This window comes from Sceloporus occidentalis, unplaced genomic scaffold, assembly GCF_023333645.1.
Source record: "Sceloporus occidentalis isolate IW3139 unplaced genomic scaffold, rSceOcc1.0.p SCAF_1, whole genome shotgun sequence".
Lineage (NCBI taxonomy): Eukaryota > Metazoa > Chordata > Lepidosauria > Squamata > Phrynosomatidae > Sceloporus > Sceloporus occidentalis.
The window spans coordinates 160355885-160374189 of NW_028316981.1; the positions used below are offsets into that span (position 1 = coordinate 160355885).

At 42.6% G+C, this 18305-nt stretch overlaps 1 protein-coding gene across 1 annotated transcript; it reads left to right on the forward strand.

The window, feature by feature from the left end:
• The first annotated feature begins 1175 nt into the window (after window positions 1–1175).
• On the forward strand, window positions 1176–17041 carry LOC149322531 (lens fiber major intrinsic protein-like). Its single transcript, XM_089508351.1, has 4 exons — window positions 1176–1535; window positions 10940–11104; window positions 13836–13916; window positions 16856–17041. The coding sequence occupies exons 1-4, from the start codon at window positions 1176–1178 to the stop codon at window positions 17039–17041; spliced, it is 792 nt and encodes a 263-aa protein (XP_089364477.1).
• The last annotated feature ends 1264 nt before the right edge of the window (window positions 17042–18305 follow it).

The window sequence follows — 18305 nt, forward strand, 5'->3', positions numbered from 1 at the left end:
CCTTCTTTGGAGTCTGGGCACCTTGAGGAGGTGAGAGGTCAAGATCAGTCTAAAGTTCATCATTTGTATTCTCAAACCATATCCAACTGCCTAGGCATTTCTAACTAGAGCTCAGACACCTTGTTTTGAACTACATGAATTCCTCAGCCAGCATAATCAGTGTCTGTGCTGAGTAAGATTTTGGTATAACCAAACTCCCCACTTTAGGGTATAAGAATAGGCTTATTATACCCGAAAGGCACCAAATATTATCTGATCTTGGAAGCTAAAATGAGTCAGCCCTGGTTAGTACTGGGATGAGAAGCTACCAAGGAATATTAGGTGATGTAGACTGTCTTTCAGAGGAAGGAACTGGCAAAACCACCTCACGATTCCTTATCTAAGAAAATGCTATGAAATTCATGGGGTTGCCATAGCCAATAGGCGACTTGGAAACACATACACACAGTCTAAAAGAGTAATTAAAAGAGCCCTAAGCTTGATTTGTAACCCTTAAAACAATACAATTGCATTCATACAACAAATCAGGCTCCCACCTTCTGTCCCACACTCAGTCCAGAAAACTTGTTGCAGTGCAGACATTGTGTCTCTTCCATTCTTTTTTCAGCGGACGGTAACAGCACTGAATAAAGGGAGCTTCAGATGCATCTCCACAGAGTCGTAGGACCATTTGCAGTTTGTACTAGTCCCTTTATGAAATTCTCTCGGTACAGAGAACAGGATGGAGTTTCCCTTCCCTACAAGAAAACTGTAACAACACACGTACTTCAGAGAACAAAGGACACCTGATGCATTCAACCAACACTTACAAACAAGGAACCCTAGAATGAAGCCTCTTCACTGAGAGATGACCCCAGCTTCTGGGAAAGCTGAATTGCAGGAAGGGGGTGAATCTAGTGGGGATCAATGCTTGGATGGCAGTAGAAGATTCTGGGAACCCTCATACATCTTCAGCCTTTTATAAGGGCATTACAGCTTCCCCATCTGGTCAGTGAAGAGTTAAGAGAGCTCAGTTAGTTGAGCTAAGATCCCACCTCCAGGGCTGGCATAGCCTAGGGAGCCTTATAAAAGTCACAGCCCCAACAGAAAGTGGTGGGTTTGGGTCTGTGTATGGAGCAGTAGTAAGATTGAGGACTGTCCTGCTGCCACTTCAAACCAACCTCTCCTGCCCTGTCATGTGGGAGGCACGCTCGTCCTCCTTTTGGAGGGCTGTCTTTGCTGAGTTCTTTGGCACCATGATCTATGTACTTTTTGGCCTGGGGGCCTCATTGCGTTGGGTCATTGGCCCTATTAACGTTCTGCAGGTGGCCTTGGCCTTTGGTTTGGTGGCAGCCACCATGGTGCAGTCTCTAGGCCATGTGAGTGGTGCCCACATCAATCCGGCTGTCACCGTAGCCTTCCTGCTGGGCTCTCAGCTTTCCTTCTTCCGCGCTATCTTCTACGTGGTTGCCCAGGTCCTGGGAGGAGTGGCTGGTGCAGCTGTGCTTTATGGAATTACACCAGCAGCGCTGAGGGGTAACTTGGCTCTCAACACGGTAACTGGATCAGGCAGACCTATTGGGGAGTGTGGTGTTTTCTTTCTTTCCCTCCTTCCTTCCTTCTTTCTTTTGGTTGTCTTAGTTTTGAGTAGAGTGGCAACCCTTGCAGCTAAGAAGTGAAATGACATAGCATTTGCTGTATGCAGGAAATCCACTAAAGGACTACAAGGAGTGATTGGTAAAATTTGGGTGATTAGACTGTCCCAGAAGTGACAGCAGAAGAGGGAGTTGTGTTGTTTTTAACATCTCTTATCAGGATATGTCTTTAATCCCAAGATTGCTAGATAAACTGCCCAGCCTAAAACCTGGAGTAGGTAAGATCTATGTGCTTACATAGGAGATGCAAAAATGCATCTGTCCCAGCTATTTTGTAGGACTGATAGCGGTTTAAGAACATGGTGTTGGCTCTGTAAGCAAGAAATGTCAGTGTCTCCCAAACTTTGGTCCTCCAGAAGTTTTGGGGGGCATTCCCACTATGATTTAAAACGAATCGCTGATTGGGTTATATGACCGTCATTCCCATTTGATACCGGTTCCAATCCCACTTTGATCAATTTCTGTCACGATAAAGTGAGACAAACGCAACCCCCCCCCCCTGGTTTTTCCAGACATTCGTTTCTTAATGGTTCTTTTGAAAAAAATCAATTCCAAAGTGTGTTCAACAAGTGGGAATGACGGATCTGTATCACATCATTCTAGATGCAAGGGACTAATGGCAGAGGGGTGTTTACCATCCCTCCTCAGTTTTTGGTAGATCCACCATCCCACCCCCCACCCCAGTGCTGCCTTTGTGCTTGTGGTGCGACCTATGGGTGCATGATTTTAAAAAAGTAATTGATTGACTGGTTTTGCAATTACTTGCAATGAGGCAGGTAGTTGGAAAACCAATGAATCAAATGTTCTATATATTTTTTTAGTATTTGCAAAATCAATCAATCGAATCTTCTATCAACACACACACACACACACACACACACACACACACACAGAGTTCCCAAGCTGGACTGCCCAGGCTGCCGCTTATGTCACTGATGACGCATAGATGAATGACATGCATTTTGAAGTGGTGCAAACTAGTGGGGATGAAAATCATGTCAAAAAAGAAGCGATTACAAGGACATAATGAAAAGATCTGCTTTCATAGTGGGAATGATGGACCTTTTGGAATCGATTTACCAAGACAGAGTGAAGGTGAATCGCACACTGGTTTAAATGTAAGTGGGAATGAGCCCTTGGGCTCCAGATTCTAGAATTTCTGATTGCTGGCCAAACTGATTAGGACTTCTGGGATTTGAAGGAGATTATCACACCATGGTGTTCAAGAGATGTTAATATGTACTCCTCCCGATATAGTGGTCCAAAACACCTGGAGGACCAACGTTTGGGAAATGCTGGTTGACAATTACTTTGTTGTTGTTTTTACCATGCCTATGTGAATGTGTACTGGGAGGGGGAGAGCGAGAGGACAAATAAATAGGAAAGCAAAACAAATCACACACACACACACACACACACACAGCCCAGATCTGAAAGAAAAAGAAGTCAGATAATCTCTCATGTGGGGTTATCAAAGGTATTTATGAAATAATTGTGCTGTCATTTTTATTACTTCAACCTATTTCATAATCCTATTGAAATTTAAAAGAACCCTCCTTTTCAGGCAGGATTTTGCTGTGTAAGAGATTTTTCACAAATAAAAACCTCTGAAGCGCCTGCCTGCCAGTTGAACAATGTCTGAAAGCATTGTTATTGTCAGACATAATGCAAAACGGCAGGCCTTAATCCCATAGCAACTAGGGATGAGGGACCAGAAAGGCTGCTGGGGTGGCCTGTGGTCCACGCTTCCATTGTCCCAGTAATAGCTAATTGTGATTTTAGATTACAGACAGATTTAAGGAAATACCAAATTAACCTTCTTTGTGTGTGTGAAAATCCCTTCCCTTTCTTGATGTAAGCCCACACATGATGTGTTGGCTTCACAGCTGTGCCTCTCTTTCAAAATCAGGAGTATGGCTGAGCTTACTGCTAGGCTGCCTTCCGGTAGGATGCCTTGTAAATTCCACTTCTCTAACAGTGCAATCCTAAATAGATTTATTGCAAAGTAGGTCTCCCTGAGTCAAACGAGATTTACCTGTACCATGCATACGTGTGATCTTATGCATACGTTACCATGGATAGGATCACATCTGAACGTTTGCTCTGTATTCTAAAAACTGAAACAAAAAGTATCTGTTATTAGAAAACCATTCTTTTCAGAGTTGGTACTAAACTTGCATTATGTGTTGATATCTTTGTTCTACTTAAGGAAACTAGTTGTTGTTGTTGTTGTTGTTGTTGTTGTGTGCCTTCAAGTAATTTCTGATTTATGGCGACCTATCATGGGATTTCCTGGCAGGTTTCTTCAGAGGGGATTTGCCATTGCCATCCTCTGAGGCTGAGAGAGTGTGACTTGCCCAAGCTCACCCAGTGGGTTTCATGGCCAGCTGGGAATTGAACCCTGATCTCCAGCGTTGTAGTCCAAGATTCAAATCTCTACACCATGCCGACTGTCTCTAGTTTCACTAGTAGCTATATTTATCAGCAAGCAAAATTCCTCTCCTAGATTGACTATTAATGATACTAGTACCTGACCTAATTGGATTTAAATCATCCTCTCACTTTTGGGTCAACAGAATGGGAGGATTTTTCTGTTATACCCACTGGTAGCCATGGAGGGCTCAGAGAAACCAACTTCAACATATGTTAATTGGTGGAAGAGGTGGAGATACACTTAGGTTTCAAGCCCAAATATGTTCACAGCTCTGAGCCTAAATTGTTAGTCACAACTAAAGTAGACCTACTGAATCAATGTGATTTACATATGTATTGATGCAACATTCAACATCAGATTCAACGGTTTTACTCTAGTTGGGACTAACCAGTAGGATTCAGATCCTAGTTTTATTCCTGAAGAAAGGACAATAAAAAACACACTCAGCTTGTCAGATGTACTGAAAAGACATTAAATTATACATATTGAATTTTCAAATCTTAAGTTTGAGCTTGAGATTTAAAATATTTCAATATCAGTTATCTGGTTAAAAATTCTAATTTTAAAGGCAATATAAATATATACTAAAATTTTGAATGCAAACATAGGTTTGAATTCCCTAATTTTCTAATTTTGTAGGTAGAATTCAGATTGGAGTCTGCGGTATCAGTCTGCAAAGGGATCTTGTAGCACCTTTGAGACTACAGCAGTTTTCACTCAGGAGTTTATCACACTGGGGCTAATTTCGGCATTAAAGAGAGATTAAAGCGCATTTAAAGCATCCTGCAAATAAAGTGAAAAATGGCGGGTAATTGCACGGATGATTATCACATGCAATTGCACAAATAAAGTGATATCGAAATGCATTGTCACCCAAATCCCGAAAGTAACCACTTTAATGGTTTTGTGCGACGTTGTGTGGAATCGTTTCAAGTAATTACGCGATTTTTCCAGGATATTCACGGAATAAACTCCCAATCTCCTTCGTATGATAAACTCCATAAATAGATTAAAAGATGTTACAAAATCCCTTTGCATCCCTAATTTTGTGTGTGCCTTACAGCTCTTCTATTTAACTAAATTCAGATATATTACATTTGAAGATCTGATTTGATAGCCATGTCTGATAGATGGCTGTGCCTGTTGGTGGGTTTTAGAATTCCTGAGCAGTATCTCTTGGTGATGCCTATGCAGTGCTGTTCCAGAGAGACTGAAATTGCCTGGTCTCAGATGTATCTCAGAAGGTGTTTGAATACTTCTTAGGGATTTTGGGCTCTGTTTTATACCGTACAAAAGACTGCTCTTACAGAGCAGCAACTAGTATACAGTATTGGGTTTTGAATGGGTAGTTTTTGTTGTGTGCCTTCAGGTTGCTTCTGACTTAATGGCAACTCTTTCATGGGGTTTTGCTTGCAGAATTTGTTCAGAGGGGGTTTGCCCTCTGAACTGAGACCTGCTGGAGAGTGTGATTTGCCCAAGGTCACCCAGTGGGTTTCCATGGCTAAGTGGAGATTCAGACTCTGGTTTCTCAGTATGCTAGGGGTCATTCACACTTTTTTTTAGCACAAAGCTGGGAGCCTTCTCACTCATGCATTCCATGTTTGTTAATCACATATGGAACTGTATCTTTGCTCATCTCGGTGAGTTCCGCTGCTCACATGTGCCAGCACTTAAATAAAGATGGAGTTGATGATGCGAATGTATTTGAAGCACATTCAAGGCATGCAGAGTTTTATCCTGGGTCTATTAGCATTGCTTATTCATACAGCTAACAATGCAAGATTTGCACTTCCCATTATTATTGGAGTGAAGAGCAGGGGAGAGAGACAAAGCACTGTTATCAGTCCTTGTTCTACTTAACATGAATGAAGTGTTTCCAAAATGTGGCACAATCTATTTTGCTAAAAGCTGATAAATGCTCTGAGAGTTATGAAGCAGTTTCTTGAAGACACTGTGGTTCATTTGGAGATATCTGAATTTAGCTCTGATTGGAAATATATTTTGAAATGCTGTGGCACAGTGTCACTCTAGGTGGTTGGCTCTAACATAGCCATTTTAATTTCTCATGATGCATCAGTATTGATAAGATTGTTGCCCTCCACTGCTTCCAGGTAAGCTGCCAGCAAAGGAAAGAGGCTTGTAATAATATATTTTGTCCAGGGCAAAAGTGGAATTGTAGCACTCTAATTGCATAGTTTGAAAGGTCCCCTGGAATCGTCTGTAAAAAGACATGAATGTCAAAAGGATTTCTTGTAAGGCTTCCAGAAAATCTACTAAGACGTGACAATAAACCAAGGCCCCAATGCTTTTTGTGACAGCTCTTGCTGTGACCTTTTTTGGGATAGCAATTGAAGGCGGGCGGGGGGGAGGATTGTGGCTAAAATTAGTGAAAGCCAGAGGGTGGGATTGTGGCCCCTTGTACCATTCCCCTTAATGAATTCAAGGATTGCCACAGGGTATGGCAAGATGAGTGAGATGTATTCTGGTCCAGGTAAGAAGAGAAATAGTATGACGTGGTGACACATTGCTTGCATACTTGCTAGAGTAATTTCAGAAGGAGGGTCCATATAGCTCAGTAGTTAATCATGGACTAGGATTCAGGAGACCTGGGTTCAAATATTAATTCTATCATGAGGGTGATTCTGGAGAGATCTAGGCCCGTTACAGATGGGCTCTTGAGGCGCCCCCATCACGTGCTAGGGGTTGGCTGGGGACCTAGCGTCCACACTGACCTCACCCCTAGCACGTGACGGGGGCGTAATAATGGCGGCGCCCTATACACACAGGCGCTGCCATTATTACGTGTTGGATGCGCCGTGGGAAGAAGCGCCATTTTGGGGCTTCTTTTTTGCTCCGCGCGGGAGCTGTGTGGTTTGGCTGCTACAGCTCCCTTGCGGAGCAACCAGCAGCGCCGGCGGACCACCGCTTTTAGGCGGTCTGTAACGCACCCTAGTTTTTTAAGGAAAAGCCACAGGAGCTGGATTTGCTTAGTGTATGTGTTCAGAGGGAATATGATTGCCATCTTAAAATATCTGAAGGAGGGTCACATTTACAACAATGGTTGTCTCTTGCTTAAGGCTAAATCCAAAGGCAACTGGTTCAAATTTACACAAGAAGGGATTTCAACAAATTTTAGAAACTGCTTGTATGAGATGAGATCACACTGCTTCTGAAGGTAGTGGACTATCTTTGGCTGGAAATTTAAAGTAGATTTCAAATGGACAGCTATTAGAAAGGCTGTAGTCACAGTTTTCCCCAACTGGCAGAAGACATTTGTAGGGGTTTCCAACATATCTGCTCTTTGATTGTGTCAGAGTTGCACTGAGTGAATGGCTTCTGGGTTAATATGGGAGGTCAGAGTACCTCACATTTTTCATGCCTACCAACTGAATCCGACCTCCCAGAGCACTTTTTCCGTGACCGCTCCCACTTTATGGAATGGCCTGCCGGATGAGATCCGTCAACTTACCAAACTAGAGAGCTTCAAGAAAGCTGTCAAGATGGGTCTCTTCTGGCAGGCCTTCCCGGAATAGAACCCGGCCATGTAACACTCCCCCCACAGACATATATAAGTGAAGACTCTGGCCACAGTTATTCTATTATTGTACTATTGTTTTAAGATTTTATTGTCTGTAATTTTAATGAATAAAATTGTTTAATCTTTTTTTAAGGGGGGCAGAAATTATATATATTGTATTTTTTAAAGGTTGTACACTGCTTTGATTGTGGCAACAAAAAGCAGGATATAAATTAAAGTTTTATTTATTTGTTTGTTTGTTTGTTTAATCTCTGGATATAAATATACATAGACATATACACATAATGCCTACATCTACATCAGGATTATTCATATAACCCCTGAAGCTTGAAGGCAAGTTGGTATTACATCATTTTTGAGCAACTGAATTAGTGAGTGTCATAAATTAGTATATATACTCGATTATAAGTCAACCTCATCTATAAATCACCCATTTGGGTGATGACCCATGAAAAGTGGAGAGTCAGGACCAGAGACACAACAGCCCATATTCTTGATCCCTGTAAAGAAGTGGTTCCCAACCTTTTCTATGTCCTACACCACTAGGAAATGTTTGATTAACATTCACACACCCTGCAAAAGTAATATAACATTTTAAGATGAAGAAGTCTAATTTCCAATTTTTGGACCTCAGACTGAACCACATGCAATACTGTGGATGAAGAAATTTAACTTAAAAAAAAAAGCTTTTAGCTCAGTACATAAAATGCACATCTAAATTGAGCAATTAGATTCTAATTTATTCTGAAAAAATTGATGGATGACTCATAACTCTACACAAGCCACTTTTGTTGCACTCCCTCAAATTCCGTCTTGCACCCCAGGTTGGGAACCGTTACTATATAGCCTTTCAGATCCCATGTATTCAGTCCACTGGCTTAGACCATGGACTTTATCAAACGTGAGGAATTTCTCTTAATTTTGAATGAAAATAAAGTGGAGCCAGAATGCATTCACATGAATTCGCTAGTTTAACGAATTTACGTGAATGCGAATTGCGTTCGAACTGGCTTCCCATTGCCCAAAAATAGCATGCTATTGCCCAAATTTGCGTGTGGTAGTCTATCATGCAATAACGTGAAACCCCATGATTGCATTCGGATTGCCATTGGATTATACTTCCAATTTCCCTTGTCTGATAAACTCCCTGTTCTTTACCAGGGTCCCCCTTAAATTTGTTGCTGTGGACCCCCAAGACTTAACTAATTTATTTAAAACTGTAAATAATAATAATAATAATAATAATAATAATAATAATAATAATTGCTGAGCACTGAACCATTCACAATTGCACCATCCATTCAACCTTCCCTCAGAGGTGCTGGAGGGGAAGACTTTTCTCCTGCTTTTTCTCACCAGTTTGCAGCTGGAGTGGATTGGATGGCAATATGCAGGCCCAGGTGGCTTTTACTTTGGCTCATGTCATGTGGCCACTCTGCTGTTGGGAGGGGGTGGTCTGAGCAACCTTCAAGCCTTCACAAATCCCCTGTGAGGACATTGTGGCCTCCTGGGAGTCCATGGTCCACAGGGTAAGAACCACTGGCTTAGACCAATGTGCAAGACTGAGCTGGAAGCCTTTATAAGAGAAGAGAAGAAATAAGAACCAGACAACTTGGGAGCTGAATAGATCAGGGCCACAACAACTACATGCCGCAGCCCCAATCTGGCCTTTCCGCAGCGCAAAAAGGAGCAGCAAAAAGCGGCTCCTTTTTGCACCGTGGAAAGGGCACCATAGCCATTGGTGCTGTGGCTTTTTGGTGCTCCTTTGGCACTGTGTCATCTGGGCATGTGCCACACCCCCACTCCACCCCCACGCCAGCCTTTCTCACTAGTCTGTTGAGGCTCCAGGAGCTGAAACTGCCTGATATCTTTAGCCTCTAAGCATACTAGGGACTGTCTCTCTCTGGTGCTTTGTACTCAACTCCTTCTCTTCTCTGCCTTTCTGCTGTACCTTGCCCAAGGAAGGCCTTTTTAAAAGGAGGGAAAGGAAGGGGAAGAAAGAAAAAAAATGAAGGTGTTTTTAGAAAGATATATTATTGCTTGAGGCTACAAGATGAGAGAGCCAGTATGGTGTAGTGGTTTGATCATTGGACTATTAGTCTAGAGACGAGGGTTTGATTCCTTGCTTAGCCGTGGAAATGCACTGGGTGACCTTGTACAAGTTGCACATTCTCAGCCCCAGGAAACCCATGATAGGTTTGCTTTAGGATTGCCATAAGTCAGAACTGAGATGAAGGCACACAGCAATAAACAAAGACAAGCTGGTACCTCTCCTGGCCTGTGCTCCATATAGAGAATCTATCTGGTCTGACAAATCTCACTTCAGGGTTGCCAGAGTGCCTTTCTGCTGGTAACAAGCAACACCTGCTGAAATTTCCTCTTTGCACAGCTATTAAAGGTATAGTAGGCCCTTCCAGTTTTTGTGCTGGCCAGTCTAATTACAATGAAGTAACGCCTTCCACCATATCTTGAAGGCAGCAGTGGACCAAAAAAAAAAAAAAAAAGATGTGTAGCTAAAGATGGGGGAAAGGCTTCCAGATCTTTGTAAATTTGACATCTCTTATGTGTGGCACAATGCAGTCTGTCCTCCAAAGGAAGAGCATGGCTGGTGAGCTCAGGAGGAACAGTCGGGGAATACAGCTGCACACCAACATCCTCTACTACTGGAGATGCTGTCTAAGAGTAGGAATGGCCCTAGCTTTGCACAGCCTCTAATTCTTTTTTTAAAATAAATTTTATTAGATTAAAACAACAATTACAACATAACATACATAGTATTACTATTCCAAAATCATTCAAAAACATCTATTTCTTCTACAGCTTAAGAAAAAACAGAAGACAGATACTCTGGTTTCTCACACAGCCTCTAATTCTAAGTGACAAATGTTGATCTAAAGGGCCCTTGGTATGTGATGGGGTTTGGTTCCTGGACCTCCCATGGATACTAAAATCCAAGGATGCTCAAATCCCATTATATTGAATGACATAGTAAAATGGTGTCCCTTATATACAACAACACAATCAAGGTTTGCTTTTCCGATTAATAAAATCCATGGATGGTTGAATCTGTGGCTGTAGAATCTATGGATAAGAAGGCCAATTGTAGTTAAATATTTTACCCAAATCTCCCCATTTAAGTTTGAACCAGCTCCAGAAACATCTGCTAATAATGGAATAACTACTTTCAACATTGCCTTCAACAGCTGTGCTGACAAGGTGAAACTGTGTACAGATCAGTATGTAAGTGAGGCTGTTCTGATGGAGATGAAATGAAATGTTGGCTTCTGTTGTTCCCTCACAGTTCTGTCCTTGTGTGTGTCTCCTTGGCTACAGATGCATCCCAGTGTAAATGTAGGCCAGGCTACCATTGTGGAGATCTTCCTGACCCTACAATTTGTCCTCTGCATCTTCGCTACCTATGACGAGAGACGTAACGGGCGCATGGGATCTGTGGCACTGGCTGTGGGACTCTCCCTCACTCTTGGACACCTTTTTGGGGTAATGGATTCAGTTTATAAGAAATGTCCCTGCCCTTGGCAGGCATGGCACCAGTATAATACATCTGCAAGGCTAAACAATCTCTATACATACTGCCCCAATTCTACATTGCTTTGAGGATCAGCTCCACACAGCATTATCTTCCATACATTTAACACTAACGTACCTGGCTATTCTTCATTTTGTTTGCAAAACAACAAACACATTCAGTTCTTTTGCAAAAGGGTTTGAAACTTACCTTTTGAAATAGCTGCATCTGGGAATAAAACACAGAAGAGCAATAGTGAAGCTCATACAGTGAATTAGAATTGTCAATTTATATGTCTACAGCCCCTCCATGTGGCTGCAGATTTGCAAAGGGTTGCTTAGGATGCAAGAGTTCTAAATGGAGAAATGTTGGTGTGTCCCACACATCCCACCATGTCTTTAGTAAGGGGTGCCTGATGTCCAGGGAGAAAGACAATGGGGATGTTCCCACTAGGGGAAACCCCGTGTTCTGAATCGAATCCAAGGAGTGGCGTTCCTATTAGGATCCGATTTAAACCTAGAACAGTTCTAGAGCAACCCACAATCGTCCCCACTACAAATCGAATCGTAGAGCGGTATAAAATTTTGAATCGAGTTTTCGTCATTTAACGCGCGTTAAAAAAATACTAGGGTCTGACCTTCGTTTTTCCCTTGATTCGAGTTAGGAACCGGAGCATTTAAATAGGAACGACAGCCTTTGAAATCGGGTTAGCTGGATGGGAGGAGCGGAGTGCGATGGGGCTGGCCTTGGGGGAGTTGCCCTTTCTGTCCCCATCCGTCATGGCTGTCACCATTTTTGCTTCCCTCACCCCTTTGTCCGCTGTGGTCTTTCAATAAGAGATAAGGATTATTTTTATTTTTTATTTTAATGGTTTACAGGCGCTTAATCTCTTCAGCGCTTTAAGCGCCTGAAGTCCCGGCTGCTCAAGCACCTGCATCTGCCAAAGGACTACAAGGCTTCCCCCGGTGGATTGCAACCTACCCTCTGTGTGGGGAGAGCCCATTTCTAACGGAGGAGAGGCAGGAAGGCAAGCCTGCTCTCGAAGAGGTATTCCCCGCCCGCTTGGGCTCTGATCTCGCCCAGGCAGGGAAGGGAAGGCTCCTCGCGAGGAGGCATCTGATCTCGCCCAGGCAGGGAAGGGAAGCCTCCTCGCGAGGAGGCATCTGATCTCGCCCAGGCAGGGAAGGGCTCTGATCAATTGGGGGTGGGGGGAATAGAGCCTTTCTCCCTCTCTTTCTCAAACGGAATCTGCCTTCTCCTCCAACCCTGGAAAGAGAATCTTGGGGAAGAGTGCTCCCTCCCTGCTTTTCCAGCAGCGTCCTTCATTGATCTCTGGGCTCTCTGAAGGGATTCTCCCTGGCTGTCTTGGGAGACATGAAGAGGGGATGCTGTCCTGCAAAACCCATCCCATAGTTCCTCTGGAAACAGCTTGGGTTCCCCAAATTCGCTTTGCCAGAAGTCTCTCCCATTGATCTCTGTGCTCTCTGAAGGGATTCTCCCTGGCTGTCTTGGGACGTCTCTTGCTCTTGCTTTATTTGGCTTTCACTCTCTCCTCTCTCTTAGGTCTGCAGCCTCTTGACGCTGGGATCGTTCTCTTTTCCCCTTTTCTGTCTTGTGTCTCTATCCCACTTAAACTGACTACCTTCTCCTCCTTGATCCCATTTTCCAACCCTGGGCTTTGAGTCTCTACCCACTGAAACACACTGCCTTCTCCTCCTTAATCCGATTTGGCAAACACACACACACACACACACACACACTACAGACAGACAGACAGACAGACAGACAGACACACACACACACACACACGATTATATATGAATACTCACACAACACATGCATATATATATAAATGCATACACACACAAACATAGGTATATATACACATATATATTTGTGTGTGTGTTTGCACACATGTATATATATATGCATATGAGTGTGTGTGTGTGTGTGTGTGTGTGTGTGTGTGTGTGTGTATATATATAAGGTAATTGTTACTTTATAATTATAATTATAAATTATAATTATAACTACAATGTTGAAAGTAGTTATAATTATTTTTGAATTTATGAAAAAACCCTCATCTGTAGTTCCAAACCCACTGTAGAAATAATACAGTTTGAGACCCCTTAACCTGCCCTGGCTCAGTACTAAGGAATTATGGGAACTGTTGTGTTTGTGAGACATTTATCCTCCTCTGCCAGAGAGTGCTGGTGCCATAATAAACTACCATTCCCAGGATTCCCTAGCACTGAGTTATGGCAGTTAATATGGGGAGACGCAGAAGAGGACGTTTGAGCGATGAAGCGCCTTCATTGGTCCATTTGAGAAAAAAAACCGCCAAAAATACATCGATTCACAAACTGTCAATGAAATGGAAACGATGCCAAAAGTTAAATCGCTTCCAAATATTCCGGATTAACGTTACGTCATTCTGACGTACTATTGATTGACAGCTCCAAATAAGGTATGGAGGAGAAGAATCGCTTTATTTAAACACCGAATTCATGACAAGTAGGAACGCTACCAGGTAAAAACTTCGATTTAAATAACCAGATGGGAACGAAGATTGATGCGATTCGGAACGCGAGATAAGACCAGGGTTATTTTGAATCGGTTTTATTAAAAACGTTGTATTTTAAATCGTTTCAAATCTTAAGTGAGAACACCCTCTTTGTCCAACCTAACCCTATTCTCTTGCAGATGCACTACACTGGAGCTGGCATGAATCCCGCTCGTTCCTTTGCACCAGCAATCATCACCCGCAACTTTGTCAACCACTGGGTAAGGAGGAGGTTTTTAGGGGTAAGAAAGTAGGCTGACACAATCAGGTGTGTAACAGAATGTCAAGCTGAACATTGCTGGAGAAAGCACCAAGCTGATCTAGCCTGAATCCACCAAGGCAGTACGCTATATGTTCTGAGGAAGTCCCTTCAAACACAGAAAGCAAGGAATCCAATATGACTCTGCCCAATTTAACTAACACAGTGCTGGACAAAACAGCTGGCAGATTTCTGCATAGAAAAAGTTCAGTCTCTGACAAGTTGTTAAATTATAATGCCTGCTTTAAGGAATCATTTAGAACAGTGATGATATGAAAGCACCTTACAGTTCTCTATTACCACAGATAAAATAGTGATAGCATTAACAGATCAGAAGACCTGACAGGAGAACAGAATGGGAAATTAATAATTTTGAGCAACAGCAATAGCAATAGAATGCATGTTTCTATACCACTTATCAGTGCACTTAAGCACTCCTTAAGCAGTTTACAGTGTGTAAGCTAATTGCACCCAACAAGCTGGGGACTCATTTTAGTGACCTACAGAAGGATGCAAGGCTGAGTGAGCCCTGGAGCCCCAGCCTGGGATCGAACTCACAATCTTGTGGCTGTGAATGGCTGAAATACTGGCATTTAACCACTGTGCCACCAGGGCTTCTTTTTGAACAAAGCTGCTGGCACAAACATAATAAAAAAGCCATAGGCTGACTGTTCTCATTCTGTGTTGACTAGATAGATTCATAGAATTATAGAGTTGGAAGAGATCCTAAGGACAATTCAGTTCAACCCACAACAATGCAGGATGACACAGTCAAAGCATCCCTGACAGATGGCCGTCCAGCCTCTGTTTGAAAACCACCAAAGACGGAGAGGCTGCCACATGCCAAATCAGTATATTCCACTGCCTAACAGTTCTTACAGTCAGGAACATCTTGCTAATGTTTATGTGGAATCTCTTTTTCTGTGTTTTGAACCCACTGATCTGTGTCCTGGTCTCAGGAGCAGCAGAAAACAAGCTTGCTCCTTCTTCCATTTGACATCCTTTCACATATTTAAACATGGCTATCGTGTACCCCTTAAACTTCTCTTCCCCATGCCAAACATATCCAGCTCTCTAAGCCACCTGGCATAGAATATAGATTCCAGACCTTTCATCATTTTGGTCACCCTCTTCTGGACATGCTCCAACTTCTTAATATTGCTCTTGAATTGTGGTGCCCAGAACTGGACACATTGAAAGATACAGCTATCTTTCATGGATCTCTTTCATATTGCACAATTATCTCACTTTGTTACCTCTTTAACCTCCATGGCTCTTCTCTATGGAATCTTGTACTTTTGTGAGATAGTTAGAATTTAGTGTCAGAGTTTTAGTGCCTCTCACCAAATTACAAATACCCAGATTGCACATGATGCAGACACGGCAGTTAAAGTGGTATCAAAGTGCTATAACTGTGCAGTATGGAAAAATACTATATATAACAAAGCAGATTACAATCCAAAACCGCAATGCTGGTGAAATGTCAGGAATAAACTCTTCTAGAACATGGCCACATAGCCTGAAAAAAACACAAAAAACTATGGATGTTGGCCATGAAAGCCTTTGACATCAGATTACAATCCCTCCACAACCATTTGCTGTGTGGACTGTGTACAGCTACCTTTTCATCATCATCATCATCATCATCATCATCATCATCATCATCATCATCACTACTACTACTGTTTATTTATTTGTATCCCACTTTCCCCCAAAAATTAAGGCTCAGAGCGGTCAACAATTTAAAAGAACAGTACAATTGAAAACATACAAAACTGATGCATTAAAATAGAATTAAATTCTAATTAAATTTAATTAATGTTCTATGTGCCAAAATATCCCAAAGCATCCCCCATTCAGACTTGGGAAGAAGTTTCTCTTGGAATGGCAAGCATGGAATGCTTAGTGGGAATACATTCCTTCCCTACCCTGGAACACTTAGTAGGAAGTAATTCTTCTTTGTCTTTTTACATTTTCAAAATGTTGTCCCACACAGAAATTACATGAACCTTGTAAGACATAGAAGAGTGTACTGAAAAGGAAGAAAAAGCAGCAATATTGGTGCAAAACACATCCCTTGGATGGTGACAGACAGTAACTTTTAAAAGAGATTAGAGAAGATTTATACATATGAAGACACATTTTTTTCCATACCAATGCTCAAGCATTGTAGACTTTTGAAACAATTTAAAAAACCCTACAGAATCTGTTTACCAATGGTGAATACAATATGCACATCACAAAAAGGATATTTCCAGAGGGAGGGCTACTCACAGTAGCAATTAGAAAACACCGTGTGGCAATACAAGTGGAGACTTTCATCAGTGATCATTTCAATTGCTCTCTTTGTTCAGGGGCCAGTGTAGAACCAACCTGGCTGGTAGAATGCTGGCTACAGACACTACAAAATCAAATACAAAAGGCTTGCTTTATGTAGTAAAGTAGCACAGCAGGGAGAGGTCTGTGCCGAACCTCTCTCTTTACTGTGCTAAATTACTTCCACACGAGATTTTTACTGTGCAATTGCCCTAGCTGAGACACAGTATTTATCAAGGATGCAGACAATGCTCTCCTCCATTTGGGACCACTCCAGCTTTTCCCATCACTTCTTCTATCAGTTTTCTTACCACAGGGAGAGAAAAATTGGGAATGGCTGTCTGATGCCCACTGACAGGTAGCACTAGGAGCTGTCCATCTCTAAAAGCCTACAGTTGTTTTTCCAGGTTCATTTCCTGAAGTCCAGAGCAGTGCTGACTAATCTTAATTCTGCCAATTCACTACTTTTGTAATTTAAAAACAAATGTGATTCTGAAACGTTGTGTGTGCAGTACTATTTCTAAGACCCGCTCACCCACCAGTATCTCACTGCTTCACTCATGTGCTTCTTTCTCTCCTTTCTAGGTGTACTGGGTCGGACCAGTCATTGGTGGCGTGCTGGGTGGCTTCTTGTATGACTTCATCCTCTTCCCCCGGATGCGTGGGGTCTCAGAGCGCTTGTCTATCCTCAAAGGCGAACAGCCAGTTGAAACCAGTGTGCCCCCAGAACCTCCTGGAGAACCTGTTGAGCTGACAACACAAGCGCTATAAACACTGGCCTCTGGGTGACAAAAACCACAGGAAACACATGCCCTTTCTTTGGGGAAAGAGGGGGCAGAAACAACTGGCCCAGTATACAGACTGTTATTGCTCCTGACCGGTAGGCAGTGGTCTCTTAGGAGACACAGATTTGAAGGGACAGTTTGTCATTCAGTCTGTCTCTCTCTCCAAAAACAAAAAGCAAGAAAAAATCCTACAACAAACATGGGACAAAAGATGGGGGAGAATGGGTGGGGTGGGTAGTGGAGGGAAATGATGTTATTGCCTGAATTTTTAAGTAATTTCTTTTGCAGTGAGAAATCTTGGACACAGTTTTATGGAGGGGACGTTGTAATAATTGCACCTGATCTTCCCATTTAAATCCCTGGGAAACTTTGGAGCTGTGCCTCTGTGTGTAATTATACATGTAAAGTCCTTGGCAGTTAGTTAGGTGGTGTGTGTGCGTGCGTGCACGCACACGTATGCACATATCTGTAACTTTCACATTGTAAAGGAAGCCTTTGGACAGCTTCCTGTATTCCCTTCCTCTCACCTACCATTGTCATCTGTTGCATCTCAGTGATCTACAACCTGCTCATGACTGACATTGTGTTCTGCTACTAATGTTGGAGGCATTATTTTATTTAGGACAGGACTGGAAGACCAAACCAGACTCCTCCATAGTTTGTCAATGGTCTCTTCTTTCTCTCTGTTGCTCCTAATCATCCAGCCCCATCTCTGTGGGCTGTGCTAGCAAGGTATATAGAAGCTTGACTCACAGGTGGGTTGGGGGCAACTGGATGGGGAGGAACAGCAGTGGTGAAAAGATTGCATGGCCCTTTCCTAGCCACTCTCGATAGAGAATCTTCCTCCTTGGAGGAGTGTAAAGACAGACAGGTATACATGTTCATGAGTGGCAGAGGAGGGAGACAAGGGGCTCTTTGTCCACATGTGAGAATAGTGTTTGTATACTTGCATATCTGTTGTGTGTATGTAAATGAGAGAATTATTGGGATGAGGAGGAGGTCCAGTGTCTGCAATCCACAAGGGCCAGCTACTAATGCCTACACTGAATTCCCCTTCATTTTTTCATTTGACCTTATCTTGAGGATCATGGCATAGTTAGCTGTAGCCATCATTTTAATTTTCTACCAAGCCCCAATGTAATGTTGCTCTAGTGTGTTGTGGGATATCAAACTGGTGGCTCAGTAACCCAACCGCTCAGCATTGCTCCTGTCATGGAGTTAGCCCCTCAGGGCCTACAGAGAGTGGAGAG

What these genes read in the sequence shown, in the direction of transcription:
- LOC149322531 (XM_089508351.1), top strand. Translation starts at nt 1,176, where the DNA reads ATGTGGGAGGCACGCTCGTCCTCCTTTTGGAGGGCTGTCTTTGCTGAG. An exon ending in GTAACTTGGCTCTCAACACG is followed by an intron (nt 1,536 to 10,939) that starts GTAACTGGATCA and finishes CCTTGGCTACAG; the next exon opens with ATGCATCCCAGTGTAAATGT. An exon ending in GCAACTTTGTCAACCACTGG is followed by an intron (nt 13,917 to 16,855) that starts GTAAGGAGGAGG and finishes TCTCCTTTCTAG; the next exon opens with GTGTACTGGGTCGGACCAGT.